Genomic DNA, 19975 nt, shown 5'->3' with positions numbered 1-19975 from the left:
GAAGGTTTCCTAGGTGCGACTGAAAAACTAGATGAAACTAGTTGCGATTAGGAGATGCGCACAGACCTGTCTAGGCAGAAAAAAAGAAAAACGGCAAGAACCGAGACGAAACGGTTGAAATATCAGGCCCTAAATTCAGGTGCGCAGACAGGTGCTAACGTTAGCACAGATGGAAATGCGGCAGAAGGGAAAGCAAAACCTTCCCGCATTTAACCTCGTAAATTTGTGGCTAGGGTTACCGCTCAGGCGAAATGCACGGATTGTTCTAAACATCACCGCAGTAACAGAAAGGGAAGACGGTATCTTGCAAGCCAAACAGTGGCGAGGTTTTGCAAAGGGCATCGGCCTCTTTCAGTAGTTATTTGTCAGGCCATGACAGCAGGACAATCAGTCAGAGCGCCACCCCGACGGGCGCGTTGAAAGACTAGTCCTTTCAAACCGGGAGAGGTGAATCAGCATTCACTCCCGTGTAGCCATTAGAAGTAGCCGTTTTTTTTTTCTCTTTTTTTGTGTTTGTGAAAATCGGAGAAGGAACGGCTACTTTGTTTTGGGCTAACGATTCAGAGTGGATCGAATATCGTTGAATTGTCTATAACTTCGATAAGAGTTATTGTGCCACTCAGCAATCAAGAGTGTCAAGTTGCCGTGCTACCAAATGACAAGGGCACTCACAGTAATGCAGCTAGAGTCGTGTAAATGAGACGTTGTTTCTTTAATTGGAACCGTTCTTCGGCAGAAGGTTTTTGTCTCTGAATTTTGACACATGTTTGCTTTTGTGTGCTCAGTAGAGCGTGTGACACTAGTTTGAGATACCAAGGGTTGTTGCTACATTAGCAAAAGTGTAGCTAATGCATTGCAATGTCAATGAAAGTACGTGCATTTGAGCGCATCGGAGTACTTGTGCTTAGCGGCGCGTGATTAGCTAGCCGAGTGTGTTATACGGAGATTATCCGAATGAAGTGAGCCTGCAGAATTATGTGGAGAGCAACTGTAGCATCTTTCTGTACAGGTGAAGGTGTCAAGGTGCATAACTGAATCAGGGAGTTTAAGAGAACCCTTTCGCCAGTAGTGGAATCAGTAAGGATTGTGATGCGCAGTCGCATATTTGAGAGTTGAACTGGCACCGTTGATTCCCAGTCTTCAGCGTTCAAGCTTCTTTGACAACAACCTCTAGATTAATCTGAGCGTGGGCCAAATTTTAGGCAGACTTTCGATATTCGGGTGGTATAGGGGGAACAGAGCTTCGATTGATAAGGAATGGAGTTTCTTTTCAAAATTTGTAGATTTTCACACTCCACCGCTTATCGTACTACATGACAGTCTATCTCTGGTGGTCTCAGAGCGAACGCGGACGTATGCTTTGGCCCTAAATTCGGGTGAAATTGAGGGATCAGTATTCTGGAGCAGGATTTTCTTTAGCACCAGAGGGAATCCTGGTGGGTCCTGAGTGAATTTGGAGCGCTTATGTGTGGAGCAGTGCTTTGTTATTGGGAACGTCCCATCTATGCTTTCCTTTGTTGGCGGTTTGGTGCTTTGTGTTTTGCCTTGGGCGCGCTTATGTTGCAATCCAGGAAACCAACACGGACGCCAGCTCAACTCTTCCCGCCCAGCGGTCGTCAACGCTGGCCAGACGAGATTTTTCTGGCCGCGGAGAAGCTGTTACGGACAGCGACAGCCCGTCTGGATTAGCAACGGCGACAGCAAGTCTCGCCTGTTGGTAGCCAACACTTATGCTTCTTCTGGGTGGCTCCGAGCAAAGCGATGGTGATCGCTCCCACGCTTCCCGCCAAGGACCACGCGGAGTGGACCCAGGTGTCCGCTGGTTGCAATTAGCAAACGTTGCCCGGTTGGATTACGGGACTCGAGAGAGCGGAGGCCTTAAAGACGCCGCAGCAGCGAGTGAGCGGCAGCAGTTATCTTCCCCGACTGTCGTCACTATGTTGGGCGAACAAAGGGGCCTCGTTTCCGGTGGAAGACGGCGTGTCGAGTACAGCGACGGACTAGCGGTCATCGTACGCAATATTCGCAAGCATCTCAAAGGAGGAACGACCCCTTTCAGCTTCTCGACCCGACCTTGCGATCTAGCTTGGCGCGTCGGCTGTCACCTAATGAAAAACAGGTGTCAGCAGCGCGTGGGAACCTTCGACTGGCCAGATAACATCACCATCCGCAGTCGACGTGAACCCGACGGCATCCTTCTCTCTCCCAGGCTCGACATGTGATGGGGGCGTGTCCCTATGTGCGGTGGTCTGAGTTTGTGCGCGTGAATGAAAGTTTCAGGCCACTCCCACCTCGGCGAGGGTATCCTCAACATAGGGAATTTAGGGACGAAGACGATATAAAACTTGACAGCGAGTGCAGTAAAAATCTCCGTTCATTTGGAGGGATCCCCACTTTTTAATCTCAGGCCGCCACCGCCTGGAAGACGTTGAAGTAACGAGCGTTAGCTGTTGGGTTTACTAGATGAAGGTAGCGAAGAAGAACGCGCCGCTCGTCTCGAGAGACGGAATGTAATAAATACCATTCGAAACGAGGGGGATTGCCACCATGCTCGGCTGCGCATGCACACACTCCGCTTAGCGGGACGATCGCCTTCTAGCGCCATCTATCAGATGGAATTGGATTGGAGCAAACTTTATTTGTGCCTGCAGTTGGGCGCTCGCGCGCCCCGACGAGGGCCTACGTCGTCTACGAGGTTGCCGTTACTCGGCGCGGGTCTCCGCTCGCCGTTACCGGCTCGCTGGGTCCCTGCCTTTCGAGCGCCCCGAGGACCTGCTGGACAGCCCAGCCTATCAGAGAAATTACGATGCACGTCTGCCCATTGTCGAGTTGCACCCCCTCACGATACGTCCCAAACGGAATTTGCTTCGTTTGGGGGTCAATGTGGGCCTCGAATTCGGTCTGCGGTGCGATGTAGCAATGCTTCAATTAGTAATTGCATATATACAATGTTTACCTATTATTTAATTGTAGTTTTTTATACCACAACCCATTGGGTATTATTTGCTCAGCAAATTCGGTATACAACTGTCCCGGGATGGGTGCCCGTTGGTATCCGAGTATATACAGCGGAACAAATGTATACATGTATAGCGGTCCCGTAACGGGGCAGTTTTCCTGCCCGTTTTAGGATATTGTTGGTGAGGGGGAAAAGATGAGAGGGCACAACCAATTTTATTGACAGCCATCTTGTATTCAAGAAACCGAAACTATGCCGTCATTTCGTCCCCTGACGTCATACTCACCTAGTTCCACCTCTATCCACCATATTGGACCGTGACGCCCTCATTGACACGTGGCATTTGTTTCTATAACGCTATTATGGCGCTACAAGTCTCAATGGCGCTTTGGTCTCAGGGTGGTAGGAGACCTCTCGAAATCTCGAAGCGTGATGAGTATTTGCTGCCACAGATGGCGCTGCGATCAAGGGTTAGCAGACCCCACGAAATTTCGAAACGTTATGAGTAAGAGCTAACGCTCTTAAAATGTAAATACACCTTACTGTACAGTCTCCCTCCTTAACGGAGTCCGACATCATCCTTCGGAGCCGGGACCTGCGGTGCTGAACGAGTCAGCCTACTCAAGGGCCCCTCCGTCTCCAACTCTGGTGGCAAAGTTAGCATTGAAGCGCAACCCCCAACACTGGTGGCCTGCAATGGACCTGGAGCATCATATCTAACAGCGCCTAGATACAAATTCGGGGTTTCAACATATTCCGCTGCAAGATGAAACATAAAAATATGGACGTTCGCGACTCCTGTTTGTCGCTAGATTCCTGAGGCTGCCCATCGGTGCAGCATCTGCTCCAGAAGTGTTTCACAAGACTCTTAGGGAAATCTTCGAGACGCTGTCAGGAGTAAGAGTGTACGTTGTTGATGTCATCGAAGACAACAGCACTACGAGAGGCAGCGAGTGGTACTGCAAGCAGCACAGAAAGCAGGCTTAACATTTAATGCACAGAAGTGCAGCCCTGGCGCGCGTGAGATTCTTTTTATTGCCGACATTATTGCGGAAGACGGAATGCGCCCAACCCCCACCCTGGTAAGCTCGTTGCTGACTATGCGACCACCAGCTGACAAGCAAGCAGTGCAGCGTATGATCGGCGTTGTTAACTATTTTGACAAATTCTTACCATCACAAAACAGACCGCCGCCATGGTGGCTGAGTGGTTATGGCGCTCGGCTGCTGGCCCGAAAAACGCGGGCTCGATCCCGCCCGCGGCGGTCGAATTTCGTTGGAGGCAAATTTCAATAGGCCCGTGTACTGTGCGATATCAGTGTACGTTAAAGAACCCCAGGTGGTCGAAATTTCTGGAATCCTTCACTACGGCGTCCCTCATAGCCTGAGTCGATATGGGACGTTAAACCCTATAAACCATAAACCATCACTTAAACCAAGACCAAACACGACTTCTTCGAGATTTGATCAAGAAAGATCGCATCTTTGAATAGACTGAAAACCACGCTAAAGAATGGAAAGTGATTTGCGACAGTCTTAGCAAAGATCCTGTGCTGGCTATCTTCGATTCTAAAAGGGTTACGAATATAACATCCGATGCTTTTCAACCTGGAATAGGCGAGGGGTGTTTCACACGAGGAGTGTCGGAAACCAATTGCTTATGCCTCGCACGTCCTAACCGAAGCGCAGCAAAGATACTCGCAGATAGAAAAAGAGGCTATGGTTGTCGTCTTCGGATGCTGAAAGTTCCATCGTGTTGGATACGGAAGCAGTGTTGCCCTGGAGACAGATCATCGACCCCTGATCGCTATTTCTGAAAAGTCGATTGGAGAGATGGCGCCAAGATTGCAGCGATTTTTTCTTCGTTTGCTCAGATACCGCTACAAGCTGCAATTTTTTCCAGGAAAGGGCTTGGTTGTCGTTGACACGCTGTCTCGAGCGTCCGTCGAAAACCCACATGACGGCAACACCTACGATGGCGTGGAAGTTCACGCTGTAAGTGTTCTTTCATAACTTGTAAGCGAAGCAGCTTTGAAGCGTTTGACAGAAGAAACTAATGAGGCCGACTACTTGAAACAAGTCGCCGACTGCTTGCAAAGCAATCGTCCAGTCCTTGGAACGCTAAAGCCCTTTGAAATTTGAAAGTAAACTAGTTGTCGGCAGAGGAGTGTTGCTTAAGGTATGCAAGGCCATAAAACCATCAAGCATGCGCCAGGAGTTACTTCGAAGAATTCACGAACGCCAGCTTGGAATCAATAAATGTAAATCTCGAGTGCGTAAGTTGCTTTTTTGGTCTGGCCTTAACGCGGACATTGAAGCCCTCATTAAAAGATGCGCAGTTTGCCAGAAGTACGCATATCGAAAACAGTCAGCCGCTCAGGGGTCGCGTGGTGCCGGAACATGCATGGTGTTGAGTCGGTGCAGATATTTTTCATTGGGCTGCAAAATCGTGCCTTTGTGTATTTGATGCCTTATCCAAATTTCCAGAAGTAGAACTCTTACGGGACACAACGACAGCCCCTGTTGTGAGAACATTTAGCGCAGTGTTTGAAAGGTACGTATTTCCCATTGAAGTCTGCACAGACAATGGACCACAGTTTGGGAGTGATGAGTTTGCTTTAAGGTGAAAAACGTAGCGCAAAGAAACGAGGACACAGAAAGACGGACAACACACGGCGCTTACTTCCAACAATGGTTTATTTCAGAAAGAAAAAGTGGTTTTATAACGAAATCACGACCAACACGCTGACAAACCATGTGCTAGCAAAGCGTATCAGACAGATATGCGAGCTCTTTCGCCATCAATGATACAGAGGCGGTACTTACACAATCATCTTTCAAAAGTGATATCCATTCAGCTTCTATGATTTCTCGTGTCAACCGGTTATTGTGCACTTTTAAAACCATGCATTGTTCAAGAAGCGGTATGCAGTGACATGACCGGCAGTGGACTGACAACCCTTTTCCACGCATATCATCTACGTCACGTGGAAAAGGGTTGTCAGTCCACTGCCGGTCATGTCACTGCATACCGCTTCTTGAACAATGCATGGTTTTAAAAGTGCACAATAACCGGTTGACACGAGAAATCATAGAAGCTGAATGGATATCACTTTTGAAAGATGATTGTGTAAGTACCCCCTTTGTATCATTGATGGCGAAAGAGCTCGCATATCTGTCTGCTACGCTTTGCTAGCACATGGTTTGTCAGCGTGTTGGTCGTGATTTCGTTATAAAACCACTTTTTCTTTATGAAATAAACCATTGTTGGAAGTAAGCGCCGTGTGTTGTCCGTCTTTCTGTGTCCTCGTTTCTTTGCGCTACGTTTTTCACCTTGAAGTTATGAACCAACAAGCCCAAGCATATACCCTTCTGAGTTTGCTTTGTTCGGAAAGAAATATGATTTTAAACACAGCACGCCCAACCCGCAGTTTCCTCACTCAAATGGCCTCGCGGAGAAAGGCGTGGCGTCGAGATAGTAAAGAGAATTTTGAAAAATACGTCCCAGATGAATGATGATTTCTGTCTTGGATTGCTCAGTTATAGGAGCAGTCCTCTAGAAAATGGCCAGTCACCTGAACATTTACTTCAGGGGCGGCTTCAAACGCCGCGCCCAGGCTTCAACAAAGTTGCAAGGAAGTCGGTAAGAAAGCGTAAACACCACCGATACCAAAGACATTGCCTTCTTCGGCTTGAAGAAGGCCAGGTTGTTAGAGTACGAGAAGACTGTTGGTCACCAAAAGCCAGTGTTCTTAAAGCAACTCCTCAACCCAGGTCATACCATGTTGCCACCGAAGATGGTCGTGTTTTGCGACGCAACCGACAACACCTCAGGGCGATAGCTGAGCCTTTCAGCATTACACCTATTGATGACGACATGTCGGATGACTGCTGCGAGAACGAAGTACCCTGCCAAGTCCAACCATGCGCTCGAAGCGCAACCACAACTACAGCCTCGACGCCTACACCATTGCCGAGAAGATCCCAGCGCGAAAGAAGAGCACCGCAGCTCTTGGGATATATCGACAACTTTGTGCAGGTTCTGTGATGGAACTCGAAACCCTCTGAATTGTGTGAACATTTATTTTCATGGCTTAGCAGTGCAGTAAGAAAGGGAGATGTATCATGTATGTAAGCTGAGTGCGACGTGCTCCAGCGTTTTGTGTAAGCCCAGTGCGACGCGTGCTCGCGATCTGTCAGCGGCGCGCATGCTCGGAACTTGTGTGGCCTTTTCCCTTGCGGGTATAAAACGAGTACGAATAAATGCCTTGTCGGCGTTCTTGTGCGGAACTGGTCCCGACTGTCACTCTTCCAATACACAGGGCTTTGACGCGGGCTGCCCTGTGTTCTCCGTCGTGCTCGGGGTGCATGTTCTTAGGGATGGGAAGGATGGCAAGATGGGAGCTTAGGTCTTGAGGTAGATGTTTTATGGTTTATTGTTTATGGGGGCTTAACGTCCCAAAGCGACTCAGGCTATGAGGGACGCCGTAGTGAAGGGCTCCGGAAATTTCGACTACCTGGGGTTCTTTTACGTGCACTGACATCGCACAGCACACATCTTGAGGTAGAGGGACCCCCTTGGTAGGATGCGTGATCGGAGCGATGCTAGCTGATGGAGTGCAAAGGTAATAGAGTGTTAGACGGTAAAGTATGTTGGCGATGTAATGTATGTCGCGCATGCTTTCCCACTCTCGTGTGGAAAGATGTACATCGGAAAAACACGGTGCTGCATAAATGAGCGACATAGGGAGCATGCGCTAAATGTGAGTAACAAAAATGACAAAGGTGCACATATTGTGTCACACATCGTTAGCTGCAGCCATTTTGCACCACGATTCGAAGAGATGGTGAATATGGGCAGGAGCAGGAACGAACACGCGCATCTGGCTCTCGAAGCATTCCATATTAAGAAAAAGGCTGAAGGAAGGATGTGCTAGCGATACTTCCTTATCACTTTACTCCGCCGAATTGAAGTTTTTGTGCTCGCATCATTGCCAGTAATCTTGCATGACTGTAATTTTTGTTAGCTTGCGCAAGTGTGGAAAAATGTATATCTATGCGTTGTTGTGAGAAGAATAAAATAGTTGCTAGAAAAAAGTTGCGGCAGTTCTTGTGTTTCTCCCGTGTATGTGGTTCGTTGGAAGTTTTGCGCACATCGTTCATCTGTATCACCATGTTGGGGATGTTTGGTTTAGTTTACCTCGTTTAAAAGTGACTAAGGCTCTAAGGGACGCCGTACTGGAGGTCTCCGGATCATTTCGACCATCTGGGGTTCTTTAACGTGCACTGACGTCGCACAGTACACGGGCCTCTAGCATTTCGTCTCAATCGAAATGCGACAGCTACGGCCTCGGATCGAACCCGCGTCGGTCGGGTCAGCAGCCGAAAACTATAACCGCTGAGCCACCGCGGCGGCTGGTGTTGGGGATGTGTACTGATGTTAAACGACGACTACATGCTAAAAAAATTTGCTGACATCATCGGAGGCGAAAAATTAATATGCAGAACACATAGTAATGCTCAACAGTCTCAGGAAGGAACAGCAGTTTACGATTGATAGCGACGCGCTTGAAGTGGTATGGTAATAGGTCTACTCAGGCCAGGCATACTGACGGCAGATCGAGATCACGAGAGGCATATAACTAGAAGAATAAGGATAAGGTGGAGCGCATTTGGCAGGTTCCCTGAGATCATGAATGGCATTTTGCCATTATCCCCCGAGAGAAAAGTATACAACAGCTGCACCTTACCGGTACTCACCTATGGAGCAGTCACGTGTAGGCTAACGAAGAGGGTTAAACTTAGGCTTAGGACTACGCAGCGAGTTATGGGGAAAAATGATAGGTGTAACGTTATGAGAGCGGAAGCGGACAGAGTCAGTGAGGGATCAAACATGGGTTAATTACATCCTAGTCGCAATCAAGAGGAAGAAATAGGCTTCGGCAAGGGATGTTGTAAGGTAAGATAACAGGTGGTCCTTAAGGGTAACAGACCTGATACCAAGAGAAGGGACGCGTAGCAGAGGGGCGGCAGAAAACTAGGTGGCCTGATGACATTACGAAGTTTGCGGGGATAGGCTGATCGCAGCTGGCACAGGAAATGGTTAATTTTAGAGATATGGAAGAGGCATTTGTCCTACAATGGGCGTAGTAAAGCTGATGGTGATGAGCTGAAGTGTTTACGTGGCAACTGACCTGAGGCCAGGAGCCAGACGAAACATGTTGTTCTGCAGGCCTATGTCTTGTCCTGTGACGGGGGAGTCTACGGTGACGACGATGGCCCCGAAGTCGTGGGCTGCAGCCCTTCTTACTAGAGACTCCGTGAGGGACCGGTTGCGGAAGATGTAGGTCTGCTGCCACAGCAAGCAGTCAGGAACTCTGGCTCGGAGGTCTTCGAGAGAAGCAGTGCTCATGGCGCTGAGGATCATCACGGTGCCGGCATCGCGTGCAGCTGCAGGGGAGGAGATTTGAAAGCCATTGCTTCTCTTTAGATTCAAACCGCGGTGCCTCGACAGTTTTTCCAAAAATTGGTTTGCTGTGCTAGCAAAAAGTAGCGACATGACCACACGATTAATAATTGAAGCCGAAAGGATAAATGCTTCGGACGAGACATGTGTAAGCGCTCCGTCTACCTTTTAATGTGATAAAGAACTCTTGTTTCTGAGGCAACGGTACTGTTAGCACAAGTGATGACGTGTCCTTGATGTATATATATGTTGCATGTGTGAAATAAAATTTGTTGGAAGTTAGCGCTCGTGTTGCTCGTTTCTTCTGTGTCCTGTCTGCTCTGCGCTATAGTCTCTTGCTTGATTTGCACCAACAAGCCCAAAAAGCCACGCTTTTGAATAAAATTGATTATTTGTGACTTCTTCAATGCATGTAATGTGTAAGCAAGAGCAGTGAAAAACTATTGATTGACAGTATCTTTGTCGAATACAGCAGCCTCAATCACCTGAAGGAATATGTCAAGATTTCTGGAAACCTCATTCAGCCAAGCCAGGTTGTAATGAGTATTTTGATATATTGTGAAGAGAACTTCAATGCTTTTGCAAAAATGAATGAAGTCATGAAGTTTAAGAAACCATTTTCTAGCATTTTGAATGTCCTGCAGAAGTCTAAAAATGCACTTAGGGTGTTGCGGCTTGCACAAGCCTAAGGTCGTGAAGATGCTTCTCGAAAAGTATGTAAAAACAAGGCTGCCGACTTACCTTCAACAGCAGCATGCACAACGAGTAGACGGGGCACCGAGCAAAACCTGTGCTGCCGCAAACTTGGAATAGCCCTGCAGTAAGCTTAGACTTCAGAGTAGTGCTACAGTCGTGACCAAATTTCTTTATGCGAAGACACCTCCAGGCGTAAGTACGAGAAGCTGTGTGTTGACTCGCGGCGGACTGCGCGTTAGTTACGAACTCTACGCAACTTCAATGCCGCGCATTGACGATCAAAGAAATTTTTTGCCTTTTCCGCGTACCCAAAACCAAGAAACGCTGGCATGCTTTCATTCAAATCATGCCTTTTGTTAACCGGGTATATAGCTGTCATAACTAAAAGCAGGTTGCTAACGATATGTTTTGTTCTGTACGTTATTTTACCATGTCATGTAATTTTCAGTGTTTTGCTTGGGGTAATTTTTTTTAGGTCGGTCGGTTTCTCCAGTATTTCTGTTCGTGTATGTGTCCATGCTCAAAGTGCTACTGGTAGAGGTATTATCTCAATGATTGCCTTCCCGCTGTGATCAATGTAGCAAACTGTATTCTTCTCCAGCTGCTTTGTCGTAAAATGGTTATTTCTGCTTTGCTCGCATCAGCATTGTGCACGTGTGTAGCACCTTTTGGCTTTAATTTGGCTTCTAGCCACTGTGTTTTCAGGATGTTTTTTTTTCAGTACACGCATTGAAAAAGTCACAAATAATCAATGTTACTTTTATATGCCTTACCCTGTTGTGCAAAGTGCTGTTTGAAATCTGATACTACTGTTCATAATTTGGACATATGTTTGTATGCTTGTTGGGTTTCCCATGTACCCCTGTGATTCGTCGAGCGGGTGTTTGCATGCCAGGCAAGCAATGCAAAAAATTAACCTGGTGTGAATTGTGCGTGTCTTCCCCACTAAAATACATCTAAATAGAAGGGCGCTTGAGGCTATGCCGACTCAGCAGTTGAGTCATAAATGCGTAAATGGAGTAACACGGACAATTGAGCGAGTTGGTGCATCATTTCTCTTCGTTTTCTTTCTCTTGGTGTCCCCCGTAGCAGCGCTTTCGAAAGTTTTCAAATGCGTTATTGTGTGTCGCAAAAGCAACCTCAATAATGTTTCTCAATAAATACATGGCTATGTATTAAATCGATACATTGGGGACATTCAGTCCGCCATTTTCTGTAGGATGCTTCAGGGAATTGACTCGGAGGGTAGCGCAATTGTGGCCTAGTTTGCATGCACCATTTTTCTTATTTCGAGAATGGTAATACTCCGGCGATACTATCAAGGTGTAAGCAATCTTTGTGAGGTACCCCAGCAATGTCTCTCCTTAACGCCTTGTATCTGCACAAAAATGCATAACTGGCGAAAGTGCGTTATGGGCGACATTACATATTTAATCGCTATAATAGCGTAGATGTAGAATACTGGTAGCTTTACAACCTATTAGGAACAATTTTCATATACATACGCAATTTACAAGGGAGCCGTAGTGCTCCCGAAACGCCTTTTCATCTTTTGACTTTGGCCAGTAACCAGCAATTCGCATCATAATGTATAATAATAATAATTGGTCTTTTGGGGAAAGGAAATGGCGCAGAATCTGTCTCGTATATCGTTGGACACCTGAACCGCGCCGTAAGAGAAGGGATCATGAAGTAAGAAAAACTGAAAGTGAACTAACGAAATCATTAAGGTCATTTAATCCAGCGCCTTCACGCCATTAACAAAAAAAAGAAAAAGACGTTTTCTGGATTAAAAATGACATCCATGAACGGCAAGATAAAAGCCAGACGCGTTAGTTCAATGCCACCAAGGAAACGTAATTTTAGTGAAACGAAGTGGCGTAAGAGTACTTAAACATTACTAGCTAATCCCCCGATGTTTTTGTGTCTGTTAGACGATTTCACCTGAGAAAAGTTAATTACACCTTAGCAACATTCCGAGTATGAGAAACGAGTTGACACCGATTTGCGAAATGCCTACTCGCGCGTTTCTAAAATTGTCTTTACCAAAGACGTGAATGCCGCAGTAAACGATCGATCCTGAAGTCTTGATCGTGTTCAGAAGAAGACGCTCTTGAAAACCTGCTTTGTCGATATTCCTCAAGCAGGCAGGGCATACGCTGGGGACCAAGACGGCGGCTCGTCAAGCTTGGCAGCCACCACAGCTGCCGTTAGGCAACCTTGGACCCAGCTGTCACAACCATAAAAGACGGAGGCGCGCGACATGTAGGCTCCCTAGGCCGGCTGGCTGGGCAGCGCCCTGTGGCGCCGCAGCACCTTCGTCCATACATTCGTGGCGCGGTCGTCACACTGCCACCCGCCGTCGGAACACCTCTTTCTTTCCGGAGAGGCTTTAGTCACTTGATCACAATCTCACTGCTCTCTGCGCATGCGCAAAGTTGCTATAGGGACGGAGCTATACTGCTATAGAATCAGGCTTTACAGCGCCGTGTCATGGGGGCTGCCATCTTTGATCACGTCATTACACGCCTCCTGACTGCTCGGCGCGCCTCTTCCCGACGGCTGCTGCGCCTGATGGTTCGGTTCCCAGAGGCAGTGTTTCGGCTTATACGGTTGTAAAGGAGTGGGCAGACGACACTATGGTTTGGCCAAAGCTTCAAAGGAGATGTGAGAGTCCTAATTTGATCCCTTGAGGCGTGAAATTGTGATCGGGCTTCATGTCGCCGAGAGCCGCTCAGTTCTCCCTGATCCCGTTCTCCCTGATCGCCTGAATTCTTCGCAAGATAATGCGAAAAAAAATGGGCTAATCACTGCCACACACACTGCAAAGACACCTCCACCTTGTCACAAAATTCAGCGCAGCGCGGAAGCAATCTCTCCAGCGGGCGCTGCTGAGAAATCTTTAACAGTGGACAAGGAACCCTGGAGAGCACATAACATTGTTTGTATTGGTGCCCTTTCCACTTTGGTTGCCGGCGCGGCGCCAAAGGAAACATCTCCACGCGCGCTGTCCATCATTCTAGAAGGTTTGAGTAAAACCTACCCATTGTCGACGGAGAGGGCGTAGCCTTGAGCGTGCTGAGAGATGCCCTCTCCACTTCACGCGCACGACGGCGGCGGCACATAGCTAAGATCTGGCAGGTTCTCGAAGCTGGTCTCATCGCCTGACCAATGGGGACGCTCGCCAGGCGTGAGAAGGAGAGGGAAATTGTACAGTTTATACTGTGTGCATATGCGCGCCTGCCCTGGCGTGAAGAACGAACAGACGCGGAGCGCGCTTATAAATGAAGGACGTTGACCGCTGTGCGTCAGCCCGAGCTGCCGTTCAAGCTTCCGAGAAGCGCGCCCGCTCGGCTCCCGGGCCACCACTAGCCCTGCCACGGAGCAGCAAGCCAACGTGCGCTAAACTGCGGTACGGCTCCGCCGTGTTCCTCAGGTCGTCGGACTGTCGCAGTACCCGGTGGACAAATTATGCTTTGTCTCTTGCTTGTGTAAGTGCTCTTTAGGTGCATAGCTTTTGTTGTACTGTAATCTCTCTCGTGTGTTATTTTGCACGAGTTGCATTGTATTGTAAATCATTTTGTATGTACTCGTATGAGTGATTGTGAAATCCTATGTATCAACTTTCCTTTGTTTGTGAACCTTTGGCTCCGACTCAATCTCTGGATTGCAACCGGTGAAATCTGGGCACCAAACGACCAAGCCCCTTGTCACTTGGCAGCTGGTTTCTAGCTGAGCTTTTCACTTGTACTTTAAAGGCACCAAGACCACGCACACCACGCACGAGAGAAGAGAACGGTACAGAACGGGACTTCTCTCGTGCGTGTGTGTGCGTGTTTTGGCGCCTTTAAAGTACAATAATCAATTACCAACTAGTCCAACAAGAAGTTCTTTTTAACTTGACTCGCTGAGTCGAGGGCATTTCTTTAAGACCCAGACCGCTACCACCACACGCTCTAAGGGTTTCTGAGAACGCACTCAAAAATTGCGCAAAAAGCTGACACACCTACATTTGGATAAGGCGCACATCACACATAACATGGTTTACGCAAAACGCGTACAGGCGCTAAAAGACGAAGACAAGCACACTCAAGACAGGACAGGCGCCTGTCCTGTCTTGAGTGTGCTTGTCTTCGTCTTTTAGCGCCTGTACGCGTTTTGCGTAAACCATGTCAAGCTACAACCAACTAGCTCAAATGAAAGTCTTGCTGATCACACATAACCCCGCACTACCCAACAAACTATTACACCAGCCAGGTACTTAGAGAGCACGGATGCTTCCCTCATTATCTCCAAATATTTAACAAAAGCAGAAACAGCATAAGTAAATGTGGGTCTCCTGTCCAAAACTTAGACCACTCTCTAACACAGTGCCCTCTCACTACTACGAAAAGACAACCTGTCACCAAATAATTCCCCAACATCACAGACTATAAGCCATAAATCATTACAAACCACTAAATATACAAAGCACTCGAGACACTAATTAAAAGAAATAACGACTCAATTTACCACCATTAAAAGCTCTTTTTCTGGCCCTCATCCATCATTACAATATCTAATTAATGTAAAAAGGAAAGAAAAGAGAAAAAACAGGGAAGGGAAGGAAAAAAGTACCTATAGGCATAAACAACCTGAGTTTCTGTCATTCTCTCCTCTTGAGGGCCTCTAATACTGGCGGGCGCACTTGCCTGTAGCAGAGCCACATATTTAGCGTTTTTTTATTTCTTTGTTTCTTTATCGATTTGTTTATTTATTTATGCATCTCTTTATATATTCAACTTCAAATACTCTAAAACAGCTCTCCCTTAATAAGTATAGAGCCAGTTCCATGCCCACGGAGTCTTCACAATGGTTCAAGAGCTTAAATAGGGAACCCACACATCCCTGTAAAACCACTCCTGAGGTGTCTCCCCTTTCCCAAAGGGCCACCTTGTAAATTAACCCATCATAAGGAGTCAATTTCATGACCTCCAGAGAAATAGAGCGTCTTATACCAAAGTATCTCTTCAAAACTACCTCACTGACCTGTCATTCTGAACCATAAGGGGTAGGGCTTGCCCCATTCCCAACGACACGGAGTGGGCATCGCCCCTCCCAACGAACAAGGTAATCCTCATCCCTAAGGCAGGAAGCGGACAGACTGCTCTGCCTCCCAACGACACAGGTGAAACTTCTCTTCGAACTATAGGGCACGTGAGTAGTGTGTGTAATTTCTCCATCGTATGCCCACGGTGTACTCAGCCACACAGCGGCGATTCTTGCCGGGCAACAGTCCTTACGTGAGCCAGTTGCCGCCGCGGCCCTCATGACGCTGCATCAAAAGATTGTCCTCGCCTGAAAAAGGAAAGGGCGATACTCAAACAAATGACAAGAGACAATTCCTCACAAAGAAGCTACCGCTAAGGTGCGACGACGTCTTCGCCCTCGTCAGAGACGTTCTAAAAGTGTAGCGAGCATTGGAAATGATCATCCAAGAATTTCCGCAACTTGTCCTTCCCCTCCGCATACTACATTAAGGATTGGGAGCAATGTGACCGGCGAGGCACAGACGGTTGTCGCAGACGGGCCTTGGCCATCCCTGCCTGAGCTACACACACCCGCAGGGATCAAGCAGGTATTGCGTACCGGCGACCGGCGAGTGGCTTGGCCTTCACTCCCAAAGCACCCAGCACCCACCGCAGCACCCGCACTCAGTTTGTTGAGCCTACTGCTGGTCGGGTAGTAGGTCAGAAACCGGACCAGGTCGCAGTTGAACAAGTGATCGCAATGCTGAAGCCTAGTCGTGAACGTCATTTGTGCGCTGCTTTCCAGCACGCACATTCCAGCTGCACAGAATGCACTGCAGATGCTGGATTTGTTGAATCCAGTGCTTGCAGCTACCCAATAGCTGGCACAACGCATCCTCCCCTCATCCTTCCGAGAATAAGTCCGATGCTTCCGTTGTCATCAACATTATCACCCACAATGGCAAGCAGCCTTTCTTGACACTGAAACCTCTGCGCTGCCTTGTGATGGAGGGCCCTCGATCTGTTCTACTCAGGTTGTAGAAGTCGGCAGCACTCAAGGCATGTAGACTACAGCTGTGGCAGTCTGTGACTTACAGTGCTTGTGTCATTGCCTTTCGTGCTTGTTGTTGTTCTTGTTATCCTCATACTATGGCACATGCCCACATAGAGGGATTGGCCAAGAATTGGGGGGCACAGAGAGTTTTTCAGGTAAATATTTCCTAGACGAAAATAAACTGAATGGTAAGGAAGGAACAAGTAAACAAAAAGGAACAACGAAATGAAACGGGAAATGCATAACGCACGCTGGAGATCGAGACTGATGTTTATATTCGAGTAGTTAAATGATAATAATAATTGTAAGAATAACAGAAATATTGAAAACAATTAAATAAATTAACAAGATAGCTGACTTCATTCCATAAAAAAATTTGAACGGCGGGAAAAACATACTTGTGGCTGTACCCAAGTACGGTGGCTCCAAACGAAAATATGACTAGGCTGCTCAAAGGCCAAGCTGTTGTAGTGGTTTCTCTAAAATCCGTCTTCTCATCATGGTGTATCGGCAACAAAACAACAAAAAATGGTCTACGGTTTCGTGCTCACCACAGAATACACAGACGAGATTAAGTGCCAACCCACACCTGTGCAAATAAAAATTTAAGGGTGGGATCCGGCAGCGAAGCCTTGATAGAGATACCTCAACCTGCCGTGAATGGCATGATTGCCTGCTCCACGAATACCTCAGGCGCAGGTAATCATCACACATTAAAAGAGATCCAATTGTCACTCTTAACAAATTCTGTCTCCGAAACCTCGCTGCTGTAATGTATGCTGTAGCCGGAACGATAGGTAGCACGGGGCCATTGAGGGACGCCTTTGCCAGGCAGTCCGCAACTTCATTGGCTGTCACACCGCTATGGCCTGGCACCCATATCAGGTGAACAAGGATCAAATGCGAAGGGAGTAGCATATGGAAGGTGTTTAGGACTGGCGAATCTACAGCCGAAGCAAGGGACGAACACAAAGAAAGAGAGTCTATAATGACAGCTACTGAAGAGAAAGCTTGCTCTAGTTTTCGAAGAGCAAGCACCACCGCCAGAAACTCCGCTTGGAAAATTGAGGTGCAGTCGGGAAGCACCACAGAAAAAGACCAATCTAGAAGCGGGCAATATATTCCCGCCCGTGCCTTTTCATAACATTGGGGGGGGGGGGGGGGGGGGTGGGGGGCACCAGTAGCTATCGTTAAGCTAATAGGTAAGGTCACATTCATGGTATTCCAGCGCAACTGCACATAGCCAAAGAAAGGAAGACGGAAAAGAAGAAGAACGAACACAGCGCTGACTGACAACTATTTAATCAGAGACACACACACAGCTTGAATACTCTTAGACCAGCGCAAGCGCACACCGTAAAATAACGAAACAGGAAAAAATAGGAAAACAATCTCATCAGCGATAAAGATGTGATGAGATTATGTTTTCCTATTTTTTCCTGTTTGGTTCTTTTACGGTGTGCGCTTGCGCTGGTCTAAGGGTATTTAAGCTGTGTGTGCGTCTCTGATTAAACAGTTGTCAGTCAGCGCTGTGTTCGTCCTTCTTCTTTTCCGTCTTCCTTTCTTTGGCTATGTGCCGTTGCGCTGGAATACCATGAATGTGACTCAAGAATACCAACTAGCCCAAGAACTGACTCTACTAATAGGTAGGCTTTGTAAATGGTCTTCTAATATTCCATTTAAAATGCGAGGTGGTAAATGCTTAGCGTTTTTTGGGAAATTGTCATCACAGACTATTTCTACAGAGTACCCACTGTATATTGTCGGAAGGATGTTATACAAAAGAACATTTAAAGGTTCAAGCAAATTTTGTACCATAACGACATGAGGCATATCTAGGCCAGTGGACTCCAGAAAAGGAAGTCGGCTTGCAACAAAAAACAGACAAGGAGCTGTGTAAATCTGATTCATATATCCTTAGGTACGTCTGAACAGTTAGGAATTGAAATCTAGACTATAAAGGAGGAATACGGGCTTCAAGATAAAGCATGTTATTGGCCACAAATTTGTAGAGTCCAAGGCACAACCGAAGCGCTTCCCGCTCCAAAAGAACGAGTGGGCGAATTTCGTTACCAGCCGTACCAGAAAACAGCACAGTTCCAAATTCTAAAATTGTTCGGGCTTACAAAACATAAATCAGCAAAAGTGCATCTCTCCGCATTACAGACCGGGGATTACATAATATACGCCACATTCCCACAGCACGAGCCCTTTTCGCTGCGACGTGGTCAATGTGAGAGCGCCATGTGAAGCTCTCATCATAAATGACACCAAGATATTTTAATTACTTAACTTGAGGAATATTTTGTCGCTGGTAACTGAGAGACAGATGAACAGTACTGCGCCCTTGTTTACATTTAAGTTGAGACGTAAGTCACACAACCAACTTTCAAGCAAATTCAGGTACGATTGCAGGCGCACATAGGGAGATTGAATGTCAGCTGCAGCAGTGAAAAATGCAATGTCGTCCGCAAAGACGTACGAGCGAATGTTTTGATGGCTGGGAATACAGCTCATTAAATATTAAAGAGCACAGGGGTCAAGGCTGCCCCTTGTGGAACACCTCTGGATTGTTTATATCTTCCAAAATTCACACCATTTAGTATACAAAAAAAACTGTGTTTTCAAGGAACGCAGATATCCACGCAAGTAAGTAATTCGAAAACTGCCGAGTATATAATCTTTTCAACAATATGCAGTGTTCTACGCTATCATAAACTTTGGCTACATCCTGAAGAAGTTGGCGCGGAAAAACGAGGACAAGCGAGACAAACAAAGACGAGCGCTACTCACAACTGAAGGTTTATTCCAGACAATGCTCGAATAAAGAGTGAAACCAACAAGAACAAAAACAAACAAACGTCATGAACACCACAAGTTACCCCGTGAATCCCAATGATTTGGTTAGGAACAGATACTCCCTATCAGAGAAGCGGACGGAAGTCTGACTAATGCACTTATCGCCACTGATGCGCATATGAAAGGCTTCCATGAGCTCCCGCGTGAGTTGCTCCCTGTGCCTGAATAGGATGGTCGTTTTTTCAAAAAGCGGTTTACACTGGATTTTCTTTTCCTTGTCGTTTGTAATGCACGTGCGGCAATGTTTAGGGAGGTTATCAAGAGAAAAAGCGTTGCTTGATTATTCATCTGGTCACTCCAAAGTCATAAAGAACGGGATAGTCACTTCCTGTCTAAAAGCGGCCATCACCAAGTCTTGCTCACATGCTATCAAGGAAAGCGTCGAGTCCCAGTTGAAGAGGCTGAAAGAAAGCGGGTACCCTCAGCATATAATTGTAGAAGCTTATGGAAGATTGGTAAGGTGGGTCAAGGATGGGTCGTGACCTAAACTCCGGGAAAAAGAGCGACAAAAAAAATTTTGCAGTCATACCATATGTGCACAGATTGGCGCATGGACTGAAAAATGTTGCCGGGCGTTATCAAATTCCGATTGTGTTTTCCGCCCCTCGAAAGTTGGGAGCAATCTGTTCACAGGTGCACAAACGGATGGAAGAAGGAGGCGAAAGAACGGTACGAAAAACAAGAAAAACAAGAAATGAATGCAACATCAAACACAAAGCCCCGATCGTTACCTGTGCCAGGGGGGTTGTGTAGAGATTGCCGTTGTCGTGTGGCGCTCTATACATCGGCCAAACTGGACGATGCGTCAACGAGAGATTAGGAGAGCACCGAAGATTGCTTGGGGGAGATTCTCTTGATAACCTCCCTAAACATTGCCGCACGTGCATTACAAACGACAAGGAAAAGAAAATCCAGTGTAAACCGCTTTTTGAA

At 47.1% G+C, this 19975-nt stretch overlaps 1 protein-coding gene across 1 annotated transcript in view; it reads right to left on the bottom strand.

Annotated features, from left to right (window-relative positions):
• The window catches only part of LOC144133707 (L-lactate oxidase-like), a 173545-nt gene that overhangs the window by 49613 nt on the left and 103957 nt on the right, over positions 1-19975 (bottom strand). Inside the window, exon 6 of the mRNA XM_077666846.1 lies at positions 9153-9408. Coding sequence (XP_077522972.1) covers positions 9153-9408 — 256 coding nt within the window. The remainder of the gene's footprint in view (positions 1-9152; positions 9409-19975) is intronic.

Source organism: Amblyomma americanum, chromosome 5 (genome assembly GCF_052857255.1).
Source record: "Amblyomma americanum isolate KBUSLIRL-KWMA chromosome 5, ASM5285725v1, whole genome shotgun sequence".
NCBI lineage: Eukaryota > Metazoa > Arthropoda > Arachnida > Ixodida > Ixodidae > Amblyomma > Amblyomma americanum.
Note: the sequence above shows the minus strand (reverse complement) of the source record. Positions and strands in the feature narration are given on the sequence as shown.